Below are 22,939 nucleotides of genomic sequence, written 5' to 3'. Positions count from 1 at the left end.
ATATATATATATATATATATATATATATATATATATATATATATATATATATATATATATATATATATATATATATATATATATATATATATATATATATATATATATATATATATATATATATATATATATATATATATATATATATATATATATATATATATATATATATATATATATATATATATATATATATATATATATATATATATATATATATATATATATATATATATATATATATATATATATATATATATATATATATATATATATATATATATATATATATATATATATATATATATATATATATATATATATATATATATATATATATATATATATATATATATATATATATATATATATATATATATATATATATATATATATATATATATATATATATATATATATATATATATATATATATATATATATATATATATATATATATATATATATATATATATATATATATATATATATATATATATATATATATATATATATATATATATATATATATATATATATATATATATATATATATATATATATATATATATATATATATATATATATATATATATATATATATATATATATATATATATATATATATATATATATATATATATATATATATATATATATATATATATATATATATATATATATATATATATATATATATATATATATATATATATATATATATATATATATATATATATATATATATATATATATATATATATATATATATATATATATATATATATATATATATATATATATATATATATATATATATATATATATATATATATATATATATATATATATATATATATATATATATATATATATATATATATATATATATATATATATATATATATATATATATATATATATATATATATATATATATATATATATATATATATATATATATATATATATATATATATATATATATATATATATATATATATATATATATATATATATATATATATATATATATATATATATATATATATATATATATATATATATATATATATATATATATATATATATATATATATATATATATATATATATATATATATATATATATATATATATATATATATATATATATATATATATATATATATATATATATATATATATATATATATATATATATATATATATATATATATATATATATATATATATATATATATATATATATATATATATATATATATATATATATATATATATATATATATATATATATATATATATATATATATATATATATATATATATATATATATATATATATATATATATATATATATATATATATATATATATATATATATATATATATATATATATATATATATATATATATATATATATATATATATATATATATATATATATATATATATATATATATATATATATATATATATATATATATATATATATATATATATATATATATATATATATATATATATATATATATATATATATATATATATATATATATATATATATATATATATATATATATATATATATATATATATATATATATATATATATATATATATATATATATATATATATATATATATATATATATATATATATATATATATATATATATATATATATATATATATATATATATATATATATATATATATATATATATATATATATATATATATATATATATATATATATATATATATATATATATATATATATATATATATATATATATATATATATATATATATATATATATATATATATATATATATATATATATATATATATATATATATATATATATATATATATATATATATATATATATATATATATATATATATATATATATATATATATATATATATATATATATATATATATATATATATATATATATATATATATATATATATATATATATATATATATATATATATATATATATATATATATATATATATATATATATATATATATATATATATATATATATATATATATATATATATATATATATATATATATATATATATATATATATATATATATATATATATATATATATATATATATATATATATATATATATATATATATATATATATATATATATATATATATATATATATATATATATATATATATATATATATATATATATATATATATATATATATATATATATATATATATATATATATATATATATATATATATATATATATATATATATATATATATATATATATATATATATATATATATATATATATATATATATATATATATATATATATATATATATATATATATATATATATATATATATATATATATATATATATATATATATATATATATATATATATATATATATATATATATATATATATATATATATATATATATATATATATATATATATATATATATATATATATATATATATATATATATATATATATATATATATATATATATATATATATATATATATATATATATATATATATATATATATATATATATATATATATATATATATATATATATATATTCTCGCATAAGACTTCTTTCCCGTGTGATGCGAGTGCATCCACCCGCCTTGAATATCAATTCCTTTCCCCGCCGTAAGAGGAAAATCTATATTCACGCGCGTCCATACCTAAAGATCCGTGGCCTGTTGAATCTTTTTCAATTCATCGACCGATTTGACATCATATATTACTTGGAATAACTCAATCATTAATAGGACGTCTAAGAAATCACTTTTCTCATAATTTCAGTATTGATACATTAATAGATTTTTAATTATAAACGATTAAAGATTAAATAGTCTCGTAGACTTGGATAATTTCAGTTATACAGATAACAGATATCATATTAGACTTGTAAATTGATTAAATATTAATTATGAAATTATGATAAAAATCTGCTTGAAGTTACTATTACAACTTTTTTTTTTGCAGAATAACACTCGCTCGAGATTTCGATGATAAACGAGAATAGAAGAAACCATGCGCGACTCCGACGAGGTGCAAGCGTTAAAAAAATGCATGTGCATGCACGTTACTCGCGCCGCGTACGAATAATAATACGCGTGCATCGCCGACCCTTTTCCCCTCCTTCTCTCCCTCACGGTGTGCGCCAGCTACCCCCTTTGTAAGAAATTCCGGCATCAGGAAACGCGCGGGGCGAAAATCATGGCTGACTAGCTGGCGTGTCTGGAGACCGTAAGAAATGATAATACAGCCTAGCTGTGTACAGGGAAATGCACATACATAACGCTTGCGCCTATGTGCACCCCCTATGCACCGCGGATGCCTCGACGGACCTACGGCTCCCCGAAGGGGAAGGGGGGATATTTATGTTCTTCGTAGCGTGAGCGCGAAACATACCTCGCCAAACCCTTCTCTCAACTCCGAACCGTCAAGCATACCCACACAAACGCTTTTGGCGTTTGACCGTTACTTCGAGGTGTAATTCGCCAGATTACCATCGGATTGAGTAATTTTGCCATAATCGCGATGACGGCCGAATCCTTTCGGCCAGCTCCTTCGACGTATGTACACGACATGCGACGTCAATGACCATAATTTCCCGTCGCGTAGGTATCGTTTAATAACACGTGTGTCGGCCCCATACGAGCCATATGGTGATCAAGCGGATAAGCTTCGAATGAGTATACGGAAGATGCATGACTGTGAATGTGCTAAAATTTGCGAAGCATGATAAATTTGTAAGACATGCCGAGATTCATTTAATTATATTGTAAATTTATTGTTCGTTAGAGAGATTAAATATAAATATATCGACAAAGTAATATTACAAATATCAAGATTATAGAAATCTGTGGACATCTTTAATTCGGTTTCTGGTCTTTATATATATGTCGAAATATTTTATTTTATTATTCAGGAATATTATAAAAAAAGCAGAGTTATTTTAATACTATTCTTGATACATTGGTTTTCTACTATATAGAGTATCTGTCAGAATCGTCAAATCAAATATATTTCTTTTTATACATTTTGGAAACGACTTTTCCTAAATAGCATCGCGAATAAATTGGCAAAAATTCAAAGCCACTTGTTCTAACATCGATGAAGACCTGATTCGCATTGTAATCCCCTGTAATCTGAGTGGACACGCTTAATAGCCTCCAGACGAACCCCCCCATAATAGCGTGGTGTGTAGTTGAATGGATAGTTCTGATGACGACCAGACCCAGGTCTAGACCGATGGACGAGGCATCGTCGTACAATCCGGGATTAATAGCGCGCAAACTAATTCAAATGTCTAATAAATCTTGGCCGCTTCTCTCCGGCACCCACCCTTGATCGTGCTTGCACCCACTGAATTTCTCCACCCCGGGGATATATTGGTCGATCGATCGGTCGATTGGTCGGTCGGTCGAAGAGCAGTCAGATAGATTCGATTAACCCGCGAGTTTCGTTAACAAGTAACGCGATTACTTCTAATTCCAATTTGTCACCAAGAAACCGTGGCAGGAACTTCTATTCCCGTATGGAGAAGAATACGGAATTGAAGTCTCGAACGAACCAACCGGGTCACAATCTCTTCCCTCCCCCATCCGCCGCTTGTGACCCAGTCATGCTACCAAGTTTCGAGGCTTACGGGTCTCTACTTAATACTATGTAGATATCGAATCCATATTGTTATCAAAATGAATGGCTGACAAATTACGCCGACGCGATATCGAGCGTCGAGTAAACGCGCTCGCATTTCGTATAACGCTTTGTTATTTTAATACGCGGATTCATTACAAATCGTATATAATCCGAAAGGGCTTACTCCGACTAAAAAGAAGGATGAAGATAAAAAAAAGAGAGAAAAACGTCTTTATAATATTTACACCTTTGAAATTATTCAGCTCTGATATTGTTTTACGATGGTTATGTAAAAGCTACAAGTATATTGTTTTGTAAATATCTACGATCATTAAATAATCTGTAACGATTTACACATATGTATAACGAGGATATCAGTTTTCAATTTCCTTTCGAAATAATCGGTTAAATAAAGAATGAATTTTTCAACCTCACACTCGGTACGCGAGGTAGAAAATTTTGATAATGCAACTATTATAACATTATATGCAGCAAAATGTTTATTTACTCACCAAGCATCACCTGCTTCGTCAAAATTCACAATAAGCTGTAATATTACACTTGCCGAGGTATTATTTGACGACGATGTTCCCGCGTAGATGATCTGGCGATAAAAGGCAAAGTGTATAAAATCGCATTTAGAGGTACAACTCTCTTTCGCGGGAAATGTTCCAATTTCGAATTAGAATTTGCATGCGTGATGATGGTAAAGAAGTTAGCAGATCGAGATTTTACGATCACCATTGAGATGGCGGTGAAACTGCAAGCATTCCCGTCTAGATTCGCGTAGAGTCGTTCAAAGTCGATGACTCGACGAAACAAAGATGAAATATTTGACGTTCGTTTAGAGGTTAGATAAAGGCTGCCGTACTTCTCGCCCTCGTACAACTTCTCGTTGCGAATAATTGATTTGATCGTGCATGTAGTACGACGTGATCATCCACCGCCATCATGAGTAAGATGTATTCGACGGCGAACCTGTCCGACAAGGAGCTGAAGGAACAGGGGAACCGTCTCTTCGATCTACACAAGTACGAGGACGCGGCCAATTGCTATACAAAGGCGATTGTGAGTGACGTTTGAATACATGCTTGAATATCGCCGCGATTCTAAATCGAAATTCTATATTATTGCGCATTTTGGTGCGTCTGTTTGGTTGTTTACCAGTTGTTACATACGCAGCAAGTATTTTTTGTTTTGAATCATGAATCACATGCAGAGTTTGCCAAAGATGGCAGTTTGATGCTGCACCTAGCGCCGAAAACTTGTACTAGAATTTCACAGAAACGAGGGAAGATTTTGAAATCTGATTATATAATTCTAATATGAATTTATCATATTTTTGAATAAAGAAAGAATAATTTTACACGATAAAGTAATCTTCTTTCTTTATTTTTGTTGCAGATAAAGAATCCAGATCAAGCATTATACTTCACAAATCGAGCACTGTGTCATTTGAAATTGAAACAATGGGAATCCGTGTGCAAGGATTGCAGACGGGCTTTGGATATAGATCCTTGTTTAATGAAAGGTCACTTTTTCTTAGGACTCGCCCTACTGGAATTGGAGCTCTTTGACGAAGCTGTAAAACATTTGCAGAGAGGTAAATAGCAAAGTAGACCCATATTTTTATTATTTTTTTAAGAAAGAGAAAGAATAGATTAGATTTATAGTATAAAATTATAAATATTGGGAACAATGCAGCTGTAGACTTGGCAAAGGAGCAGAAGTTGAATTATGGTGACGACATCACCAGTGTGCTACGACAGGCACGTAAACGTCGTTTTCAAGTGAGGGAGGAACAGAGGATTGCTCAAGATATCGAACTGCAGACTTATTTGAGCCAGCTGGTTGTAGATGATGCAAAGCATAACTTATCAGCTTTACAAGAACAGGAGACGACAAAGGATTCCGATACTGATGCAAGTTCAACCGAATTTGCTAGGAGAAAAGAGGAGATCGAGGAGAAGAGAGATACCTTCATATCGCGACTTAATGATCTCTTCGCTAAAGTCGACGAGAGGAGAAGGGTTTGTTTCTTTTTAATTTCTGTTACTTTCGGAACGAATCATTATATTTATATTCTGTAATAGCCTGTGCAATTACTATTTACAAATGAATTGTTTGTAGAAAAGAGAAGTGCCCGACTACTTGTGCGGTAAGATCAGCTTTGAAATCTTGCAAGAACCAGTGATTACACCTAGTGGAATCACATACGAACGGAAAGACATCGAGGAGCATCTTCAACGGGTCGGTCATTTTGATCCAGTCACGCGTGTGCGTCTTACGCAAGATCAATTAATCCCAAACTTGGCGATGAAGGAAGTGGTCGATACTTTCCTACAGGAAAACGAATGGGCTTTGCATTACTGATGTCAATACACAGTTTACTGCCATAGATTTAAATTAAGGCTATGGCGATCTTTAGCTATGGAAGGAAAAAAATCGATATTTGATGAAGAAATTTATAGAAAGGTATCTAAAGGAAAAAATCTCAAGAAAATGTAAAGTAATAGAGTATATATCTTGTAATGAAGAAATGCTTTATCTTGTTACTGTTAAATATTTTTCTGGAATATGCCATATGAGAAACATGGAAGCTATTATTATTGGACGTAAGTACGCTAGTAAATAAATAATTAAAATAAGGATTACATGTAAACTTATGCAGGGGACAGTTCCATAAGAGTATATGTATAATTATAATTAATTACATATTGATTTATTTACTTTATAATCGGCAATTTTCGTTCATGAAATTGAAATTTTTGTAATAATTACTTTTGATAAAAGCTTGAAACTAGAATTTTAAAGTTCAAAGCTGAAAAACTTAAATTTCTAACACAGTGGAAACATAGGATAATAAGCATTCATATATATTATCTAATTTTTGATTCATCTTACATAACAAATTATTCATTTTTTACTACTAAAATTGTTTATGTTTTTATTGTATTATTGTTTGCTAAAAAAATTGTTCTGATTTCGAATGTCAAGTATCAATAGTAAAGAGATATCTGAATCCACTCAAGGTATTTATTTTAACATTCAACTGACAACAATATATTTATATATGTATATATATATATGTACAGTTTTACGTATACGCAATATTATTGTATATATGTATCGTAATCATCGCAATCGTATGTAATAATAACAATTATTATCGTCCGCCATCGGTGTATTATTTTTGAATTATTGCGCAAGCTACATCGACAATATATATGGTTAACAAAAGTTCGATGAGATAGATTATGATCTCTGTAATCCCAATGATAATTGTTGCAGTCATTTGATAATGAATCACTGCAACGTCTTTCTTTTTAATATTTGTTCTTTTTTTAATTTATCTCCTTAATGCATGAATTAAATTTGGAAAATTGTTAATTATGTTTTAAAACTTAAAAGATATTGACTAGAAGATTATCGATTTTTAATCGCAAAAACTTACAGGGAGAAGAGTATTTATCAAAATATACTCAAAGAAGGGTAATTCCTAATTAAGATACAAAATGCATTTGTCTCCCAAAAGATTCTTTCGCCAATAGAGATCGAGCGAGTATATGCGAGATAAAAAACTAGTACATACTTTGTAAGAAATGATATGATATCAAGATATGGCTTGTCTTTCATCATTAATTAACTAATGACAATTTCCGTCATTATTTAATTGATGACTCCTATTGTTATTTAATTAATTCGTCATTTACTTAACGATTGCTAATGCAATTATTTTCTCTGCTTAGGCTTACTAATAGATAACTCGAGAAAACGAAATTCTACTATATTTATTGTCCGCATTACATTTGTACGTTTTAGGTGAATATCCCACAACCAATTAATCATGAATTTATTAACTCTTTGCACTAAAATATCTAGTTTCAATGTGGACTTATAAAATCTCATTAAATATATGTGCATTCAGTAACATCATGAGAAACTAATATTTATATTACCATACATTGTTATGGGAAATTTAACTGTGAAATTATAATAACATTTTCTATATAAATTAATTTAATGGTTCTTTTTCTTTTTTCTCTTCTTATTAGTTCAACACGAAAAATTATTCAAAGTGCAAAGAGTTAAGAGCTTAAAATATCACTGGAAGGTATCAGGCCATTTGAGTATTGTCGCAAAGGAGTGCGAACAGGAAGATTCCATGGAATGTTCAAAGACACCTTTAACGTTCAAATTCGACCTGGATTCTGGCTTCTTTCATTGAAATATAATGGTTTACTTTAATATATGTATATATATGTATATATTATCTATTCTTTTTATAATATACTCTATGTCACAGATCGATTTTGATGCATAACAAAGAGATTTAAAATTAAAATAATAATTGACCTACGTGAAACTAATTGTTAATTGTTTAACCTACGTGGCCTGGACGATGATTATCTCTCCTCGCCCGAAGAAACCAGTTTCATCGGGTCGAATCAATCGCCTTTTTGCTATCCAGGTATCTTTAAATGCGCATCGCATGCTGCGCAACGTTTATATTATTGTCAAGCATGATTTAGTCCAATTATTTTATTGTCATCAATTTTAGTCTTTTTATGCTAAACTTATTATTGTCACGTCATTAATCCGCGTAATCAATCGTAGATTCCTGAATCCTTAGATCTTTGGGAAGATATATTCTTAGACAATTATATACGTATATATCTTGATATACTTCAGTTTTTAGATTTCTACACGTTTCTATACGTTTTTAAATATCTGGATATTTTTATCTGCTTACTTGTGTTGTTCCTGGATCTTTAAGTGCTTACGTTATTAAATCTTTAGACTCATCGATTCTCAAAGTATTTTCGAATCTTTAAATATCCATAGATCTAAGGATCCAAATGCTTTGAACCAAGACTAGATCTAGTATAATGTTTCGGGTACACTCACCCAAGTCCACTGGACGGCTCCTACCGCTAATTTTGTTAAATCTGATGTTATTCGCAATCGCTAAAGAGTAAATGTTTCATTGTTAACTCGTATAACTGGTAATTTTCCGTACGCAAAGATTACTTCTCGTTTCCGTCCACACAATGCGCGATTGTATCGTTCGCTCGAAAACTGTGTATATAGGTTGTAGCCTAATATTCTTCATTATCCGCGAAGTTTCGAAAACAACTTTTCGCGTAGTGAATCTCACTTAAACAAAATTGCAAATGATTATATCTCTTAGGTGGAAATACATTCAAGAATATTCTCAAATAACTCTCCACTTACATTAATGTTCTCGGATATTTGGATTCTAGAAAAACTTGTTTTTTTAATTACAGAAATTTCTACTATGAAAAAAAAATTTGAATCTGACATCTAATAACTGTTAAAATTGGAAGAAAAATTATTTTGTTTAATCGAATGTATCTCCGTCTTTAAATTATGAAGAAATAACTCCTACCGCCGAAGCTTTTATGTTAATTGACACAATAGACAATATCCTACCATGCGGATGCACTGACTACAATTCGACCAGGTTCACCAAAATGGATTGCAGCCACTTTTGATTAAGCAGCAAGCAGTCAAAGATGGTCGTCACAGGATAAAGTGAAGCGTTTCTCAAAGCGAGGTCATCCGCGGAAACGCGCGTTGCAATCAAGAATCGATCCTAGGTGAGGTCCTCGTCCTCGTCGTCGCTAGGACCGCCCGTAGGGCAGCATAGTCCTTCAGAACCGTCGCTCCTGATGCAAAACAGCAGTGTCTCAGCCGCCGTTACCTCGTGCGGCATGATTCCATGAAATTCTTTTAGATCCGCCGCAGGAAACCATGCCTTTTCGTTGTCGTCGATGATGAGAATTCCATAATATCTAGAAAGAATCATCGAGAGTTTAATTTAAGATGCGCATAAAACAAAATACATGATTTTTTTACTGGTAACATTAAGATCAATGCCAACCTGCAAATAGCGACTGCGGGTATCCATAAAACGGAAGTGAGAATGAGAATGGAGATGAGAACTAAAGCCCAAACAGGCCACTCGTGTCTCTCCGTAACGCCTTTACTCGCCACCCAGGCCGGATAACCGCTTCCTTCAAAAAATATTTCGACGAAAGACGCGATCAAGATACTCAACATTGCCAGTGGACTGAGATACTTCCAACATATCAGCCAATAGAGACCAGGTCGGTTGCCGGTCATCAGTTCGATATCGTCGGCAAATCTGAAATTATCGCAACGCACCACAAATGCATATATCTCTAATCTGAAATCTTGAAAATTCAAGAGTGTTTCTACACTTACCTCTTCAAACCATAAACATAGGACACTCCTATACATTCGAAGAAAGCAATTATAAGCAACGGAAAGTTTCCGCTGAAGCTATCGAATAGCACAAAGACGTAACTACCAGCTCCATGAGCGAAGGCCATTGATATCATACAGCACACTAAACAAATCACACCTGCGCACGAAATCAAGTTTATTCTTATCAGTAAGTTTCTTTTAGATTAATATATCTAATTAATATAATATATCTTCTTATCGCTGTGAAATTAACCTGTCAGAATCTCTTTTCTTAAGTTCGGGAAGAGCTTCATATCGACGATACTGGTGACGACACCCTCCAGAGTACCAAATTGAGAATCAATTCCCAGCGTAAACAGCATCAAGAAAAACAGTACTGACCAGAATTGAGCACCGGGAAATTGGTTGATCGCTTCGGTGAAGATGATGAAAGCCAAACCTGTGCCCGCTGCCGACTGTAATCATCGTAATTATCGTTATACGTGATTTAAAAGCGCAGGGGAGAAGCTATAGAAAAGTTTATCTTTACAACTTACATTATCCAACTCTTTTTCTAGATCGCACTCGGGTAGCTCCGGCATTATCAAGTTGTCTAGTGATCCGTTACCATTCGTGATGTTCAATAGTGTACCACTAATCGGAATATCCTCTGGTATCTTATCGATTTGACCGAATATATTCATTAACGTGCTATTTCTTTCCGATAAACATTGTTCATAAACCATGGTAGCTTTGAATCCTATCAAAATGCAGAATCGCAGATTTAAAAATAGGAAAACATCGGAGGAAGAGTTTGCACGTACCTATGATCGAGAACACGACGATGCCCGCGAACATGGAAGTGAAGCAATTCGTCAGACTGACCATGATGGCGTCACGATAGCAATTATTGTTTACCGGATTATACGAAGAGAACGCTATTAGACCACCGAAAGCTAGGCCTAGAGAGAAGAAGATTTGCGTTCCAGCCTCTAACCAGACTACCGGATCGGTCAATGTGTACCACTGAAGTAAAGAAATAAATCGGCGGTTATATAAAATAACTGCGATATATAGAAGATAATTATATTCAATGTACCTTTGGCGTGAAGAGATGCCGCAGGCCGTCCGACATACCCTTCAATGTCACCCCTCGGAAGAAGAAAATGATTAGAACGATGTACGGAAACGTAGCGGTTACGTACACAACCTAAGAAAGAATTACAATTTGATGAAGCAGATATACGAAATTGATATGACAATATTTAATATTTGTAATGAGAAAAGGCTGCCGCACCTTGCCCGAGGATGTGATACCCTTAATCATACACATGTAGACGAGGATCCAGGCAATGCCTAACGCCAGAGCGATTTTCCAATTGAACACTTCCGGCGTATTGATATCCTTTGATATCATTAGAGTGGTTCGATACCAGAAATACTGCGTCGGGCTGCTGACCTGTTGACCGATTCTCAAGTTACATACGATGGCAAACTTAATGCACGGACGATAAGATATAGTTTATATATTAGTGTAAATTTCAGCGTTACCAAACATTCGGGTTCAGGCGCGTAAGATCCATTTGGAAAGTACTTATTCGGACACTCCGCCCAAGGTAACTGCGACTGGAAACTCTTTAAACAGATTTTTAGATTTTTATTTCAGTAATATAGATGCGACGAGGCGAATCAATCATAGACAGATGTTTTGTTACCTGAACCAAGTAGAAGAGACACCAGGCGATAATGGTGTTGTAGTAAAGGGCCACATTGAAGGAGACTATAGCGCTGCTGATTCCGATACCGCCCATATACGGGGATACCTTTTCGAGAGATTCGATAGAAAACTCATTATTAAAAATCTTTATTTCGGTGAAATTCTAATTTATGGTTTTTTTCTTTATTCACCTGATTCCACACGCCAATGGCGCCTTTTCTCAATCTCTGACCGATTGCCAATTCCAGATAAAATATAGGAATACCCTCGATAGCCAACATCACGAAATAAGGAATTAGAAAAGCACCTGGTGGACATTAAAAATAATGCTTACGATTGAACGAGAGGGCTTTTAATAAGCAATATTAAGCGAAGCAAACGCACCTCCGCCGTTCTTCTGAGCCAGATAGGGAAACCGCCATACGTTTCCAAGGCCCACCGCGTATCCTATGGTCGCCAGGAGAAATGTAAGTTTGCTATCCCAATTTTCACGCTCATCTTCGCCTGCTTCCGGTCGGAAAGTCGCTTTGCCGTCATTATTGCCGGGGCCCGGACCGTTTCCTGTTTTGCTCTATGAATAAAGGTCAATGAGGCCAAACTCACGGTGTCATGTAAAAGTGAATAAAATAGGTAGAAGTACCTTGCTAGGACTGTTATCTTCGAAGGCCGCATTGGTGGCCCCGTAATTGGCAGTGGTGACATTCTTTCGATTATCCACCACTAATCTACCACGCATTTCTTTCATCTCGAGCTTATCGACGCTTTTCTGGGGCTTGAGATCGCGGGAGCTTTGCCGGCGGACGAGATGAGCCGTATTCGCCATATTTTCTCCGTTTTCGTTTTAATCCCTTTCAAATTCGATTCTTTCTAATCAAACAGAAAGATTTAGATGCTCCATCCTGTCAAAAAAAAAAATTTAAAAGATTAAAAATGATTAAATACGAAGATAAAAGCGAGCGCGAAGCAAAATTGTTAATAAATTGTACAAGAAAAACTTGTAATCTTTTTTAAAAATAAGAGATATATACATGTTATAAAATATTTAAAAAAAGTTAATATTAAATTAAAATAACGTAAATAATATAATCTTATATATAATCATATATATATGTGTGTATTTAATATATCAAAGATTTATATTAAAATTTAATTATTACGATCCGCGTAATTTAATTATTATTCTCCTAATGTGCACTTTATTTAATCATTGCGGATTTTTACGCTAATTTAGCTCATTGTTGGATTGGTTATTGTTATTAATTTCTTATTATTCACACACAGAAACTGTCCATACATTATATACATGTGATAGCTTCTTAGGTCGAATCTATATGTATATATATGTATGTATATATGTGTGTGTGTGTGTATATATATAAAATCTCGCACAGGTGTCGACCATACTTTACAAGAATATGCAAACGTTTTCTAGGTACACACGTGTTTACGTAAAAAGAACTTATGTACATATCTGTTATATGTGCATGTAAAAAAATCGATTAAAAACTTTACTGAAAATTGATTTTTACTTTGACGTAGATGCACGTTCTCATTGGAGCACACGGACAGAATTTCATTAAATATTTTATACGCAATCGTACGAGAGAAAAGAAGATTCATTTTAATTAAAATAAATACATATAGCTTTGACACATATGTACAAAAAACTCCCGTTTTATTCAGACAAACATATATGTATGCCCTCGCGCAAGCGAGTGTTTCGCTTCATCGTATGTAATTCACGATTGACATATAGAAAGCCCGAATTCTCTCGGCTAAGTGCGACAGCTCTATTCGGAAACGTCCATTTACAATGGGAGAGTGTCCGAAAAGACGCGGTCGTTCGCGTTTCCGCCGCGAGCAGAAACGGATGAAGCGGAATTTTTACCGACCTGCCGGGACCAAAGGAAGAAACGCGCGAGGACCTTGTGGTTCGCCACTGGTGACACCCCAGTGTGTGGGCTGGTGATAGTAACTTTTGAAATCACGGTATTTCAACAGAATCAATAGCTGGCGCCGGCGCCTCGAATCTCTCTCTCTCTCTTTCGGCCGCGACTCTCTTGCGAAATCACGCGCGAGCCCTTTTCCCTCAAAAGAAAGACACCGATAGTATGATGAAAAGGAGAGAACGAAAGATGGATCATAATTTAACGTTATTCTGGGAATATAAAAGATAAAACTTTGTAAAATTTATATAAAAAATAAAAATTATACTATTATATATAGATACAATAAATTGAGATAAAAGAATTTCAAGGAGAGAGATAGTAATTTATAGAAAAATGTATGATTTCTCAATTTAATATAAGAGAAATTATAGTATTTGATAATAAATTTATCATTCATTATCTTTCACGATTAATTAATTGTCTTATCTTTTTGTAAAAAATTTTATTATAAAAGTAGTTCTACATGTGAAATATGTTATAATATCCATAAGGATATAAAATATTTTTTGTTTGGCTCTTTTATGCTTCTTTATAGCTTCCACATATTTTCGCCTCCTTAACGAGGAGTCTCCTTAGCTAGGAATTGCGTAAAAGCGAGTATCTCTAAAACAGACACAATCTTTATTGAAACTTTCTACATGTAATATTTGAATAATCGAAATCGAATGTTTTTAAGCGAAACGGATATTAACGATCTAATATATTCTACTCCGAAATAGCGATCGAATAAACAATATATATATGTGAATGTGTAATACTTATTCTATTAATGTTATGTACAATACTAATAACAAAAGTAGACATGAAAATCAAGTAGTAGCAAATAATAAAAGTAGAATAAAAACGCGGCATTTTATTTGTTCATCTTTTAATCATATCACGTATATATATTTAGTAATTCTATTGATTGAATTGAATTCTATTGAAAGATGAAGATGAAGAAAGAGATATTATATTTACTATTTATATTTCTCCTCCCACGCTGTTCTTCCACAAAAGAAGAGATCAGATTATCAATAGTTTCTTCCGTTTTGTAATCGATCGATTTCATGCAGTCTCTGATGCAAAGGTACCTAAAATAGAATATAGCGAATTGCATTGAAATGATTAAAGAAATGCTAAAGAACTCTATTATTAAAACAGCAAGTACATGTTATCATAGAACTGGAAACCCTCCACTGCCCATTCTAGAAGCAAATTGAGCGCTGGTCGATAAGACGTTCCTTTAATTAGTTCTTGCATCGTTTCATCCTTAAAAGATACTTGGCTTCTCGCGTTTTCCAAATTGACTAAATAATTCTTTAAATCCTAAAAAAATAATCAGATTTAAATACCACATTTTTTTCATTAAATTACGAATTATAAATAAAGATATACTTGATTGGCGTCATTAAATTGCGTCAAGATATCGAGGAGAAGCGTAATTTCATCTTCGAGGCCCATTAGGATTTTGAATATCAATCTTTCCCGCGTCTCCTCATCCACGCTATTCTCCGTCTCATTTATTTTTACACTGCAACAATCACGCCATCTCATTAAACCTGACTGCGATAAAATTGTCGCCAATGCGCGATGGAGCTATTTATTATTCACTCACTTTGTGACATGTCGGAATTGTTCGGCTTGATTAGCGAGAGCCTCGAGCGGCCTTTCAGCTCTCTCTGATAATTCTTTCCATTTATCGTCCAATTTTTCTAAACGTGCGAAATAGCGAACAAGACACGCGTGAAGCTGTCGTGACATATCAGGTTAGGAGAAAAAAGCTTTGCCAACGTTTGCCTAGTTTATTAATTCCAAGAATTCTGACTGTTGGTAACAACGTTTCAGCGCGAGCTTTCGGGCGATTACCCGTCTATAATTTTGTTCTCTATGTTTATTTTCCGATGATCACCTGTCACACAGACGAAGTTGCGTGCCACACTCCGTGCAAATCGATCCGGCGAGCCGGAAAAGAGCAGGTGTCTCGGATCTCGGTTTAACACGCGGGAAAAGGGATCTTCCCCGCGGACCGAAATGATTAGTGTGGGTCCTCTTTGAATGATATTGCCGTTTCTCTTCCGCACCTACGCGCACCACGTGTAGGGGTTATCCCATCTTCGACATTCTCTCGTGAACACAGCGGACACGCAACGAGTCGTCAATAATGCAAAGTGTGATAAATTCAGTGAAGGGCACCGCGTTGGGTGTCGCCGAATACTTGACGCCGGTGCTGAAGGTAATTTTCGAGTTGTACTTTCCTTTTTTTTCTCCTCTCGCTCGCAGGATATCGGTAGTTCATCGGAGTCGATTAGATACTTTGGTTAGGGAGATCGTCGTTGAACAGCGGAGTCGACAGATGACAGATGATCCAGTTATTCGTGATATCATCGACGAGATTTTTCATAAAGAAATGAATAAAAGATAAAAAATAATTTTTTTTACTTGTCGGAAACTATGCAATTAATAAAAAGAAAGAGAGAGAGAGAGAGATTTGCTTTATATTTTCTATCTTTTTATGTGAAATTTTCTCATCACCAATAGATACGATTTATTGTTTGATTGATTTATATACATCCTGAATTTATTATTTATATGATATTTGATTTTAAGGAGAGCAAGTTTCGAGAGACAGGTGTCTTGACACCAGAGGAGTTTGTAGCAGCTGGGGACCATTTGGTACATCATTGTCCCACATGGCAATGGGCTACTGGTGATGAGGACAGGGCAAAATCCTATTTACCAAAGGGCAAGCAATTTCTACTCACTCGTAATGTTCCCTGCACACGCCGGTGTAAGCAGGTAATGTCATGACTGAAAGTAATTCGATCTTCTTTCTTTGCATATAATTATATTATTTGCTGTATATTTATAGATGGAGTATAGCAACGAGCAAGAATGTATTATAGAAGCAGACGATCCTGAAGGTGGATGGGTAGATACTCATCACTATGCCACTAGTCTTGCTGGTCTGGATGAAAGAGTAACGGAAATGGCTCTGGAGGAGACACTGGAGGAGCCATCTCAAACTCATGACAATGCAGACGAAGATGAGGATGATGAGGATGCCGCCGATATGGAAGCTTTCGAAATTAGCGGAATGCTGGATGAACAGGATAAGGTAGAGGACAAATTTGCAGAAGAAGAAATATAATTTTGGATCTTTTTTCTATGATTGGGAAAAACAACTTTGTTACAGCACGCAGCGACGGAAAGTACCAAAAAAAGTCAAGAGAAATGGGATTCATTTACGGAGGGAGAGATTATTCGCACTCGCACCTATGATTTATATATTACATATGATAAATATTATCAGACGCCTAGATTATGGTTGTATGGATACAATGAGGTAAACGCGCGTATTTATTTCTATCTCAACTTTTTAGATCTTTGGATTATTGCTTTCTGGATTTATTTATCGCATTTATTGTTTTTAAATGCATTACAGAATCGAAAACAGCTTAATGTAGAAGAGATGTACGAAGATGTTAGTCAAGATCACGCTAAAAAGACAGTTACAATGGAAACTCACCCGCATATGCCTGGTCCTCCTATGGCATCTGTTCATCCTTGCAGGTAAAATAAGAAGAAAAAGAAAAAAGCTGATTGATCTATATTTATTAGATTCGTGAATCTTAATGTATTAAACGGTTTATTATTTATACAGGCACGCGGAAGTGATGAAGAAAATCATGGAGACGGTAATGGAAGGTGGCGGAGAATTGGGAGTGCATATGTACCTCATAATATTCCTGAAATTTGTTCAATCCGTCATACCGACTATCGAATATGATTATACGCAAAATTTTATGCTAAATGCAATCGGTTAAATTTGTGTCACACTAGTATTAAATTACTTACATTATATTGTAACTAATATAAATCGCTTGCGAACTATATTTAGTGGATACACGGGATATTTATGTATATCGATGTTTACTACGCTTTTCATCATAAATGCAAAGATTATAAGGATATTCGAAATTGTAAGGAGCCAAGGATATGCGATTAGGATTATATTCTATTTGATGATTGCAACGCTCGCAAACATTTTATCTTTGTTTAATTTTCGGTAAACAACAAGAATGAAATAATCCCACGAGTGTTGCGATCGCTAAATGAAACGTGACCTAAGTGTATCTTGAATTCGAGGATGCAGGAGAATCATAGTTATGAATTTAAGAAAATATAATATCTTATATGAACATCCATTCCCGAGAATCCAAAGATATTACATTGCACGGATCTCAAACGTTCAGCATTTAAGGGGATCCGTTTATATACTCATTTTGATCAATTTTAAGTAAACAGACCATAAGACTTTTTTTACATTGCAAAATATTGAATTATGAAAATATTATTTGATTTAACAACCGTTAGACAATAAGTAAAGAATAAAGGCTACGCTAAAGGCAACGAATTCACAGAGAAATATTAAAGAAATTTCCTATTTCATATACGTTAATAATTAATTAAGCTAATTATTTGTTGGCTTATTATTTACAAAAACAGAAGCTTAAATATTTATCAAAATTGATTATAGTTAATTATTACGAAAATAAATTGGAATATTACAAATATTACCCCTGTATGTGACCGATTTATTTGCGCGAATATATCATTCGAAGTATAACGATACGAAAAATAAGAGCGATTAAAATTCAGTCTTACCCGTGATTTGTTTCTTCGCGAGTTAGAGATACACATAATTACTTACCGTTACTCCGATAATCTGTGACATTCCCATAAATTTACCTGTACATAAATTAACATGAATGCGATTGAATTAGTCACTACGACAGTATTATAGGATTTTACCAGATTTTATGTGGTACGATATTGCATTCATTATTTTATGAGCAGTTAGCAGAAATTTACTGAAATTTACTATTCTTTAACGCCTCGTCTTTTTTAACATTGATTTATTCTACATATCGTTACTCATGTAATAATGAAATTTTACAATATTTCCGAATCTTATATTTAAAGTTATCTCTTAATATGTATATATATAATATAAGAGATATCTCACACACAAAATAATTTAAAGCAGCAAAATATGCAAAAAATACACTATGGTAAAAAATGGTAAATAAATAGTTTAGCAATTTTTGATTGCCGAATTATTTATTTACCATTAGAATTATTAAAGTTCTTTACTAATAGCATATTCATATTTCAAGTTCAGACTGTGTATATATATGTACATACATAAATATATACACACACACATATATGTTTATATATATATACAATCATATACACGATCGTAAAGTTTTGACTAACAACAACACTTCATATTCTAGCAATTATATATATATATAGAAGAAAGAATAGTATTTGTAACACTTGCATTTCTGAACTCATCAGAACAGTATGTCATAAGTAATAACTTTAACAGTTTATTCGTTTAAAAATTATTAGTGAACCGATATATTATTTCTGTGACTATTGTTTATATTTATTTACTGTTAGCAAATTTTCATTTATGTGTATGTTATTTCTGTTTATTCTATAATAATTCCTTAGTAATCTCGCAATTTTTCTCGAATGTGTACGCGATATTCTCGCTTGCGCGTTTAACGCATTAAACTCTCCGTCAGGAAGGGTAATCGTATCTCCGCCGCTTGACACGCGCATTACTCTTTCGTATACACAAGAAAGCTGTCGGGGTGATATTGGATAACAGGATGTCTCGTAAATCTAAGAGTGCATATATTAACGGTTTTTAGCTTCTTATATTGCCGTGCACAGGACAAATTGAAAGCTTAGAGATTGTCCAGACATCTTTTTCATTCTACAAAGCGTATCCTTAGATGCAATGATGATCCATACTTTTCAACAATTTGCCATTGGCGTTACGATATACGCGACTATAATCTGTAAGTATCGGCCTCGCAATAAATTCAATCAAGTTTATAAATATATTTAATAATGAAATTACAATATACTGTTATTAGACACGTTAAATAATATTATATATGTTGATCTTTTCTTTTTGATGAATTTCAAAGATGTTAAGGACAATAGTGTTTTTTGAAACTAGAGTATACATTAGAGGAATATTTTATTATACATTTTCTTGTTTCCTCGTAAAAGTTGTTCTTTAAATTTTGCTTGTTTATAACGCACGTGCGCGACATAAAAAAGAATATATTTGATATAAAATATAAATTAGCCAAATTCTCTTTCATAGGTGGAGCACCCATCGGAGATCTTGAGAGTATCTTTCTGCGTATTTATGTTGGGTATTTATTTTCAAACTTTCAGTCATTCTTATAACGTTTTTATTGCTTGGAAATCAAATTTCGGTCTACGATAAATTAATTGGGTTCTTGCAACGATATTAATTCTTCTTTCTTGATACGAGATAAAATCGGTATAATCTCTATAAAAATCTATTTCTACATTAATGCAAATATTTATCCTATTCAGAACTACTATGAATGAATACGTCGATTACTCGCTAAAAAATACCGCCGCGCTCCTATCTCGAATACAATACAACAAACCGACAGTATTGTATATTCACGGTTATACGGAACATCTGGAGAAAGAGAGCGCACGAACGGTAGTGCAAGGTATATTTCGACAACAAATAGCTACATAAAAAAAATATTATAATTATTGTAATTATATTCCTTTTTTTTTCAGCTTACTTGAAGCGAAATGACCACAACATCATCGCAGTAGATTATGGTAAACTGGTGAGCAATTCGTATATGAAAGCTGTGAGAAACGCTCCTCATGTTGCAGCCGCTCTCACAGTAACTCTCGATAAGATGATAGCGTCGGGTTTCGATTCAGAAAAGCTACACATCGTGTCACACTCTTTAGGCAGCCAAGTCGCCGGCTATATTGGCAGAAGTGTCAGTTTTCAGATTCCTAGGATTACGGGTAAAGTCCATCAACTTTTTATTTTATCAGTCAATTTTTTAAATTTCATATCGCTTATATATCGCTGATACTTTAATGCAATATTAGAGCATTTTTTAAAATAATATTTTAAGAGATATTTTGATAAGTCATATACATTAGCAAAAAATTCAAATTTTTGATAATAATAGAAATAGTACATATTAATGTTTAAGTAAAATAAAAATAAGAACTTTTTTTCAAATTATAAATAAAATGTTTATTTTATTAAAAAAATAAAATTTATAAATTCGAAAAATTTGCTATCTCAAAATCTCAATATTCAAAGATTACTAAAATAATAAACTAGAGCAGCGCGGTATGGAAAAATACTTAAAAAGCTTTTTGTCACAGGATTGGATCCCGCCGGTCCCCTTTTCAATTTTCTTGAGCCTTGTCTCACGTTCTCCGATGCTCGTTTCGTAGATATCATACACACGGATTTTAGATTTTATGGTATTGCTAAGATCACAGGCACGGTGGACTTTTTCCCGAACGGTGGTCAACGTGTACAGCCTGGCTGTCCGTTAAACACTACGATCAACACCAAAGAAGGTATATTCTCTACTAGATATATATATTTGGATATTAATTAAAATTATTTCTTACATCTTAATCATTGTCATTTCAGATTATTGCAGTCATCATCGTTCCTGGAAATTCTATGCCGAGTCGCTGACCGATGAATCGGCCTTTCTGGGCGTAGAATGCTCTTCGCTATCTCACTTTTATTCCGGCAAATGTAATAGTAATACACGAATTATCATGGGATACGGCACTCCAAGCAACGCGTTAGTAAAAAAAAATTTGAACTCTCTAAAGAAATAATTGAAGAAAAAGATAAATTAAATTTTTTATAAATATTTCTTTCTTTCTTACAGACAAAGAAGCATTTATTTAGTGACGGCCGACCAAAGTCCTTTCGGGTTGCACGAGAAAGGGACTCATCCATAATCGAGAGTTGACTGTATAATTAAATTGCAATATTAAAAAAAAATATACCGCAAGATCTAGAATAGCGAACCCTCATACTAATAAAAAAAAAAAAAAAAAAAACGTCTAGTACATCGTTCTCTGCAACGCGCGTACTCCACATCATGCTATATTCATAGCATATTAATGAAGAATTGAGTACAATGTGTCTTATTTCTTGTAATATACAGTTATAATCATCGCTGTATTATTTTACATATTGATTTTGCTTCCGTCACATACAATAGCGGTTTTTCCATTAATTCAATTCTCGTTTCATAGATCAATCCATCTATCGATCGTAACAATGAGAGGTAGCATTTACGCTAACGTTTATTTTTAAAAACTTACGATAAGGCGGAACTATACAGCCATGACTTTAATAGCGTAAAAGATAGTCTTTATAATATCGTAATGTCTCAATTACAACGATTAATAAAACTTATTTATGCATGAATTATTTAGGGCGGAAG

At 31.4% G+C, this 22,939-nt stretch overlaps 5 protein-coding genes across 10 annotated transcripts in view; 3 read left to right on the top strand and 2 right to left on the bottom strand.

Moving 5' to 3' along the window:
• LOC115235842 (E3 ubiquitin-protein ligase CHIP) overlaps nt 1-9,072 on the top strand; it is a 21,454-nt gene extending 12,382 nt beyond the window's left edge. The window contains exons 1-5 of one of the 3 annotated variants that reach the window (XM_029807885.1): nt 5,487-5,556; nt 5,633-5,774; nt 6,111-6,309; nt 6,411-6,736; nt 6,837-9,067. In XM_029807885.1, coding sequence (XP_029663745.1) covers nt 5,658-5,774; nt 6,111-6,309; nt 6,411-6,736; nt 6,837-7,079 — 885 coding nt within the window. In that variant the 5' untranslated portion in view covers nt 5,487-5,556; nt 5,633-5,657 and the 3' untranslated portion in view covers nt 7,080-9,067. Of the gene's footprint in view, nt 1-5,486; nt 5,775-6,110; nt 6,310-6,410; nt 6,737-6,836 lie in introns of those variants that run through there. The other 2 variants (XR_003884094.1, XM_029807886.1) reach the window with 2 other exon arrangements.
• A 1,251-nt stretch (nt 9,073-10,323) lies between these two features.
• Nucleotides 10,324-13,477, bottom strand: LOC115235841 (sodium-dependent neutral amino acid transporter B(0)AT3). Its single transcript, XM_029807884.1, has 13 exons — nt 13,295-13,477; nt 13,039-13,225; nt 12,846-12,961; nt 12,653-12,760; nt 12,489-12,572; nt 12,235-12,396; nt 12,037-12,147; nt 11,762-11,963; nt 11,495-11,697; nt 11,212-11,413; nt 10,956-11,115; nt 10,612-10,875; nt 10,324-10,522 (listed from the first exon to the last, which is right to left on the bottom strand). The coding sequence occupies exons 1-13, from the start codon at nt 13,475-13,477 to the stop codon at nt 10,324-10,326; spliced, it is 2,181 nt and encodes a 726-aa protein (XP_029663744.1).
• A 1,560-nt stretch (nt 13,478-15,037) lies between these two features.
• LOC115235852 lies at nt 15,038-16,351 on the bottom strand. The gene is made up of 5 exons (XM_029807903.1): nt 16,201-16,351; nt 15,981-16,116; nt 15,754-15,911; nt 15,564-15,676; nt 15,038-15,206 (listed from the first exon to the last, which is right to left on the bottom strand). The coding sequence occupies exons 1-5, from the start codon at nt 16,344-16,346 to the stop codon at nt 15,160-15,162; spliced, it is 600 nt and encodes a 199-aa protein (XP_029663763.1). The 5' UTR covers nt 16,347-16,351; the 3' UTR covers nt 15,038-15,159.
• A 126-nt stretch (nt 16,352-16,477) lies between these two features.
• On the top strand, nt 16,478-19,027 carry LOC115235849 (ubiquitin-like-conjugating enzyme ATG3). Its single transcript, XM_029807896.1, has 6 exons — nt 16,478-16,818; nt 17,193-17,381; nt 17,455-17,700; nt 17,779-17,928; nt 18,028-18,155; nt 18,247-19,027. The coding sequence occupies exons 1-6, from the start codon at nt 16,747-16,749 to the stop codon at nt 18,407-18,409; spliced, it is 948 nt and encodes a 315-aa protein (XP_029663756.1). The 5' UTR covers nt 16,478-16,746; the 3' UTR covers nt 18,410-19,027.
• A 749-nt stretch (nt 19,028-19,776) lies between these two features.
• LOC115235850 (phospholipase A1 member A-like) lies at nt 19,777-22,927 on the top strand. 4 transcript variants are annotated; one of them, XM_029807898.1, is made up of 8 exons: nt 19,777-19,953; nt 20,312-20,461; nt 20,776-20,827; nt 21,015-21,160; nt 21,234-21,476; nt 21,849-22,049; nt 22,126-22,285; nt 22,376-22,927. In XM_029807898.1, exons 2-8 carry the CDS (start codon nt 20,401-20,403, stop codon nt 22,446-22,448), a joined length of 936 nt encoding a protein of 311 aa, XP_029663758.1. In that variant the 5' UTR covers nt 19,777-19,953; nt 20,312-20,400; the 3' UTR covers nt 22,449-22,927. The 4 variants fall into 4 exon arrangements, with proteins under 4 accessions (XP_029663758.1, XP_029663760.1, XP_029663757.1 ...); XM_029807900.1 differs by having other exon boundaries at nt 19,777-19,964; XM_029807901.1 differs by lacking the exon at nt 19,777-19,953 and adding an exon at nt 20,053-20,071.
• Nucleotides 22,928-22,939: the final 12 nt, after the last annotated feature.

The sequence above is a fragment of the Formica exsecta genome, unplaced genomic scaffold, assembly GCF_003651465.1.
Source record: "Formica exsecta isolate Colony F162 unplaced genomic scaffold, ASM365146v1 scaffold236, whole genome shotgun sequence".
Lineage (NCBI taxonomy): Eukaryota > Metazoa > Arthropoda > Insecta > Hymenoptera > Formicidae > Formica > Formica exsecta.
Note: the sequence above shows the minus strand (reverse complement) of the source record. Positions and strands in the feature narration are given on the sequence as shown.

Excerpts from the sequence above, each read along its gene's own strand:
- LOC115235852 (XM_029807903.1), bottom strand. The coding sequence starts at position 16,346 with ATGTCACGACAGCTTCACGCGTGTCTTGTTCGCTATTTCGCACGTTTA. Across the intron at positions 15,912-15,980 it reads AATTTAATGACGCCAATCAA|GATTTAAAGAATTATTTAGT; the intron begins GTATATCTTTAT and ends TTATTTTTTTAG. Across the intron at positions 15,207-15,563 it reads TGGGAGGAGAAATATAAATA|AGATACTCGCTTTTACGCAA; the intron begins GTAAATATAATA and ends TGTCTGTTTTAG.
- LOC115235841 (XM_029807884.1), bottom strand. The coding sequence starts at position 13,477 with ATGGCGAATACGGCTCATCTCGTCCGCCGGCAAAGCTCCCGCGATCTC. Across the intron at positions 12,573-12,652 it reads GTCTCTTCTACTTGGTTCAG|AGTTTCCAGTCGCAGTTACC; the intron begins GTAACAAAACAT and ends ATCTGTTTAAAG. Across the intron at positions 11,116-11,211 it reads AAGAAAAGAGATTCTGACAG|GTGTGATTTGTTTAGTGTGC; the intron begins GTTAATTTCACA and ends TTTCGTGCGCAG.
- LOC115235850 (XM_029807898.1), top strand. The coding sequence starts at position 20,401 with ATGATGATCCATACTTTTCAACAATTTGCCATTGGCGTTACGATATAC. Across the intron at positions 22,050-22,125 it reads TACGATCAACACCAAAGAAG|ATTATTGCAGTCATCATCGT; the intron begins GTATATTCTCTA and ends TTGTCATTTCAG. Across the intron at positions 22,286-22,375 it reads TACGGCACTCCAAGCAACGC|ACAAAGAAGCATTTATTTAG; the intron begins GTTAGTAAAAAA and ends TCTTTCTTACAG.
- LOC115235849 (XM_029807896.1), top strand. The coding sequence starts at position 16,747 with ATGCAAAGTGTGATAAATTCAGTGAAGGGCACCGCGTTGGGTGTCGCC. Across the intron at positions 17,382-17,454 it reads GCACACGCCGGTGTAAGCAG|ATGGAGTATAGCAACGAGCA; the intron begins GTAATGTCATGA and ends GTATATTTATAG. Across the intron at positions 17,701-17,778 it reads TGCTGGATGAACAGGATAAG|CACGCAGCGACGGAAAGTAC; the intron begins GTAGAGGACAAA and ends ACTTTGTTACAG.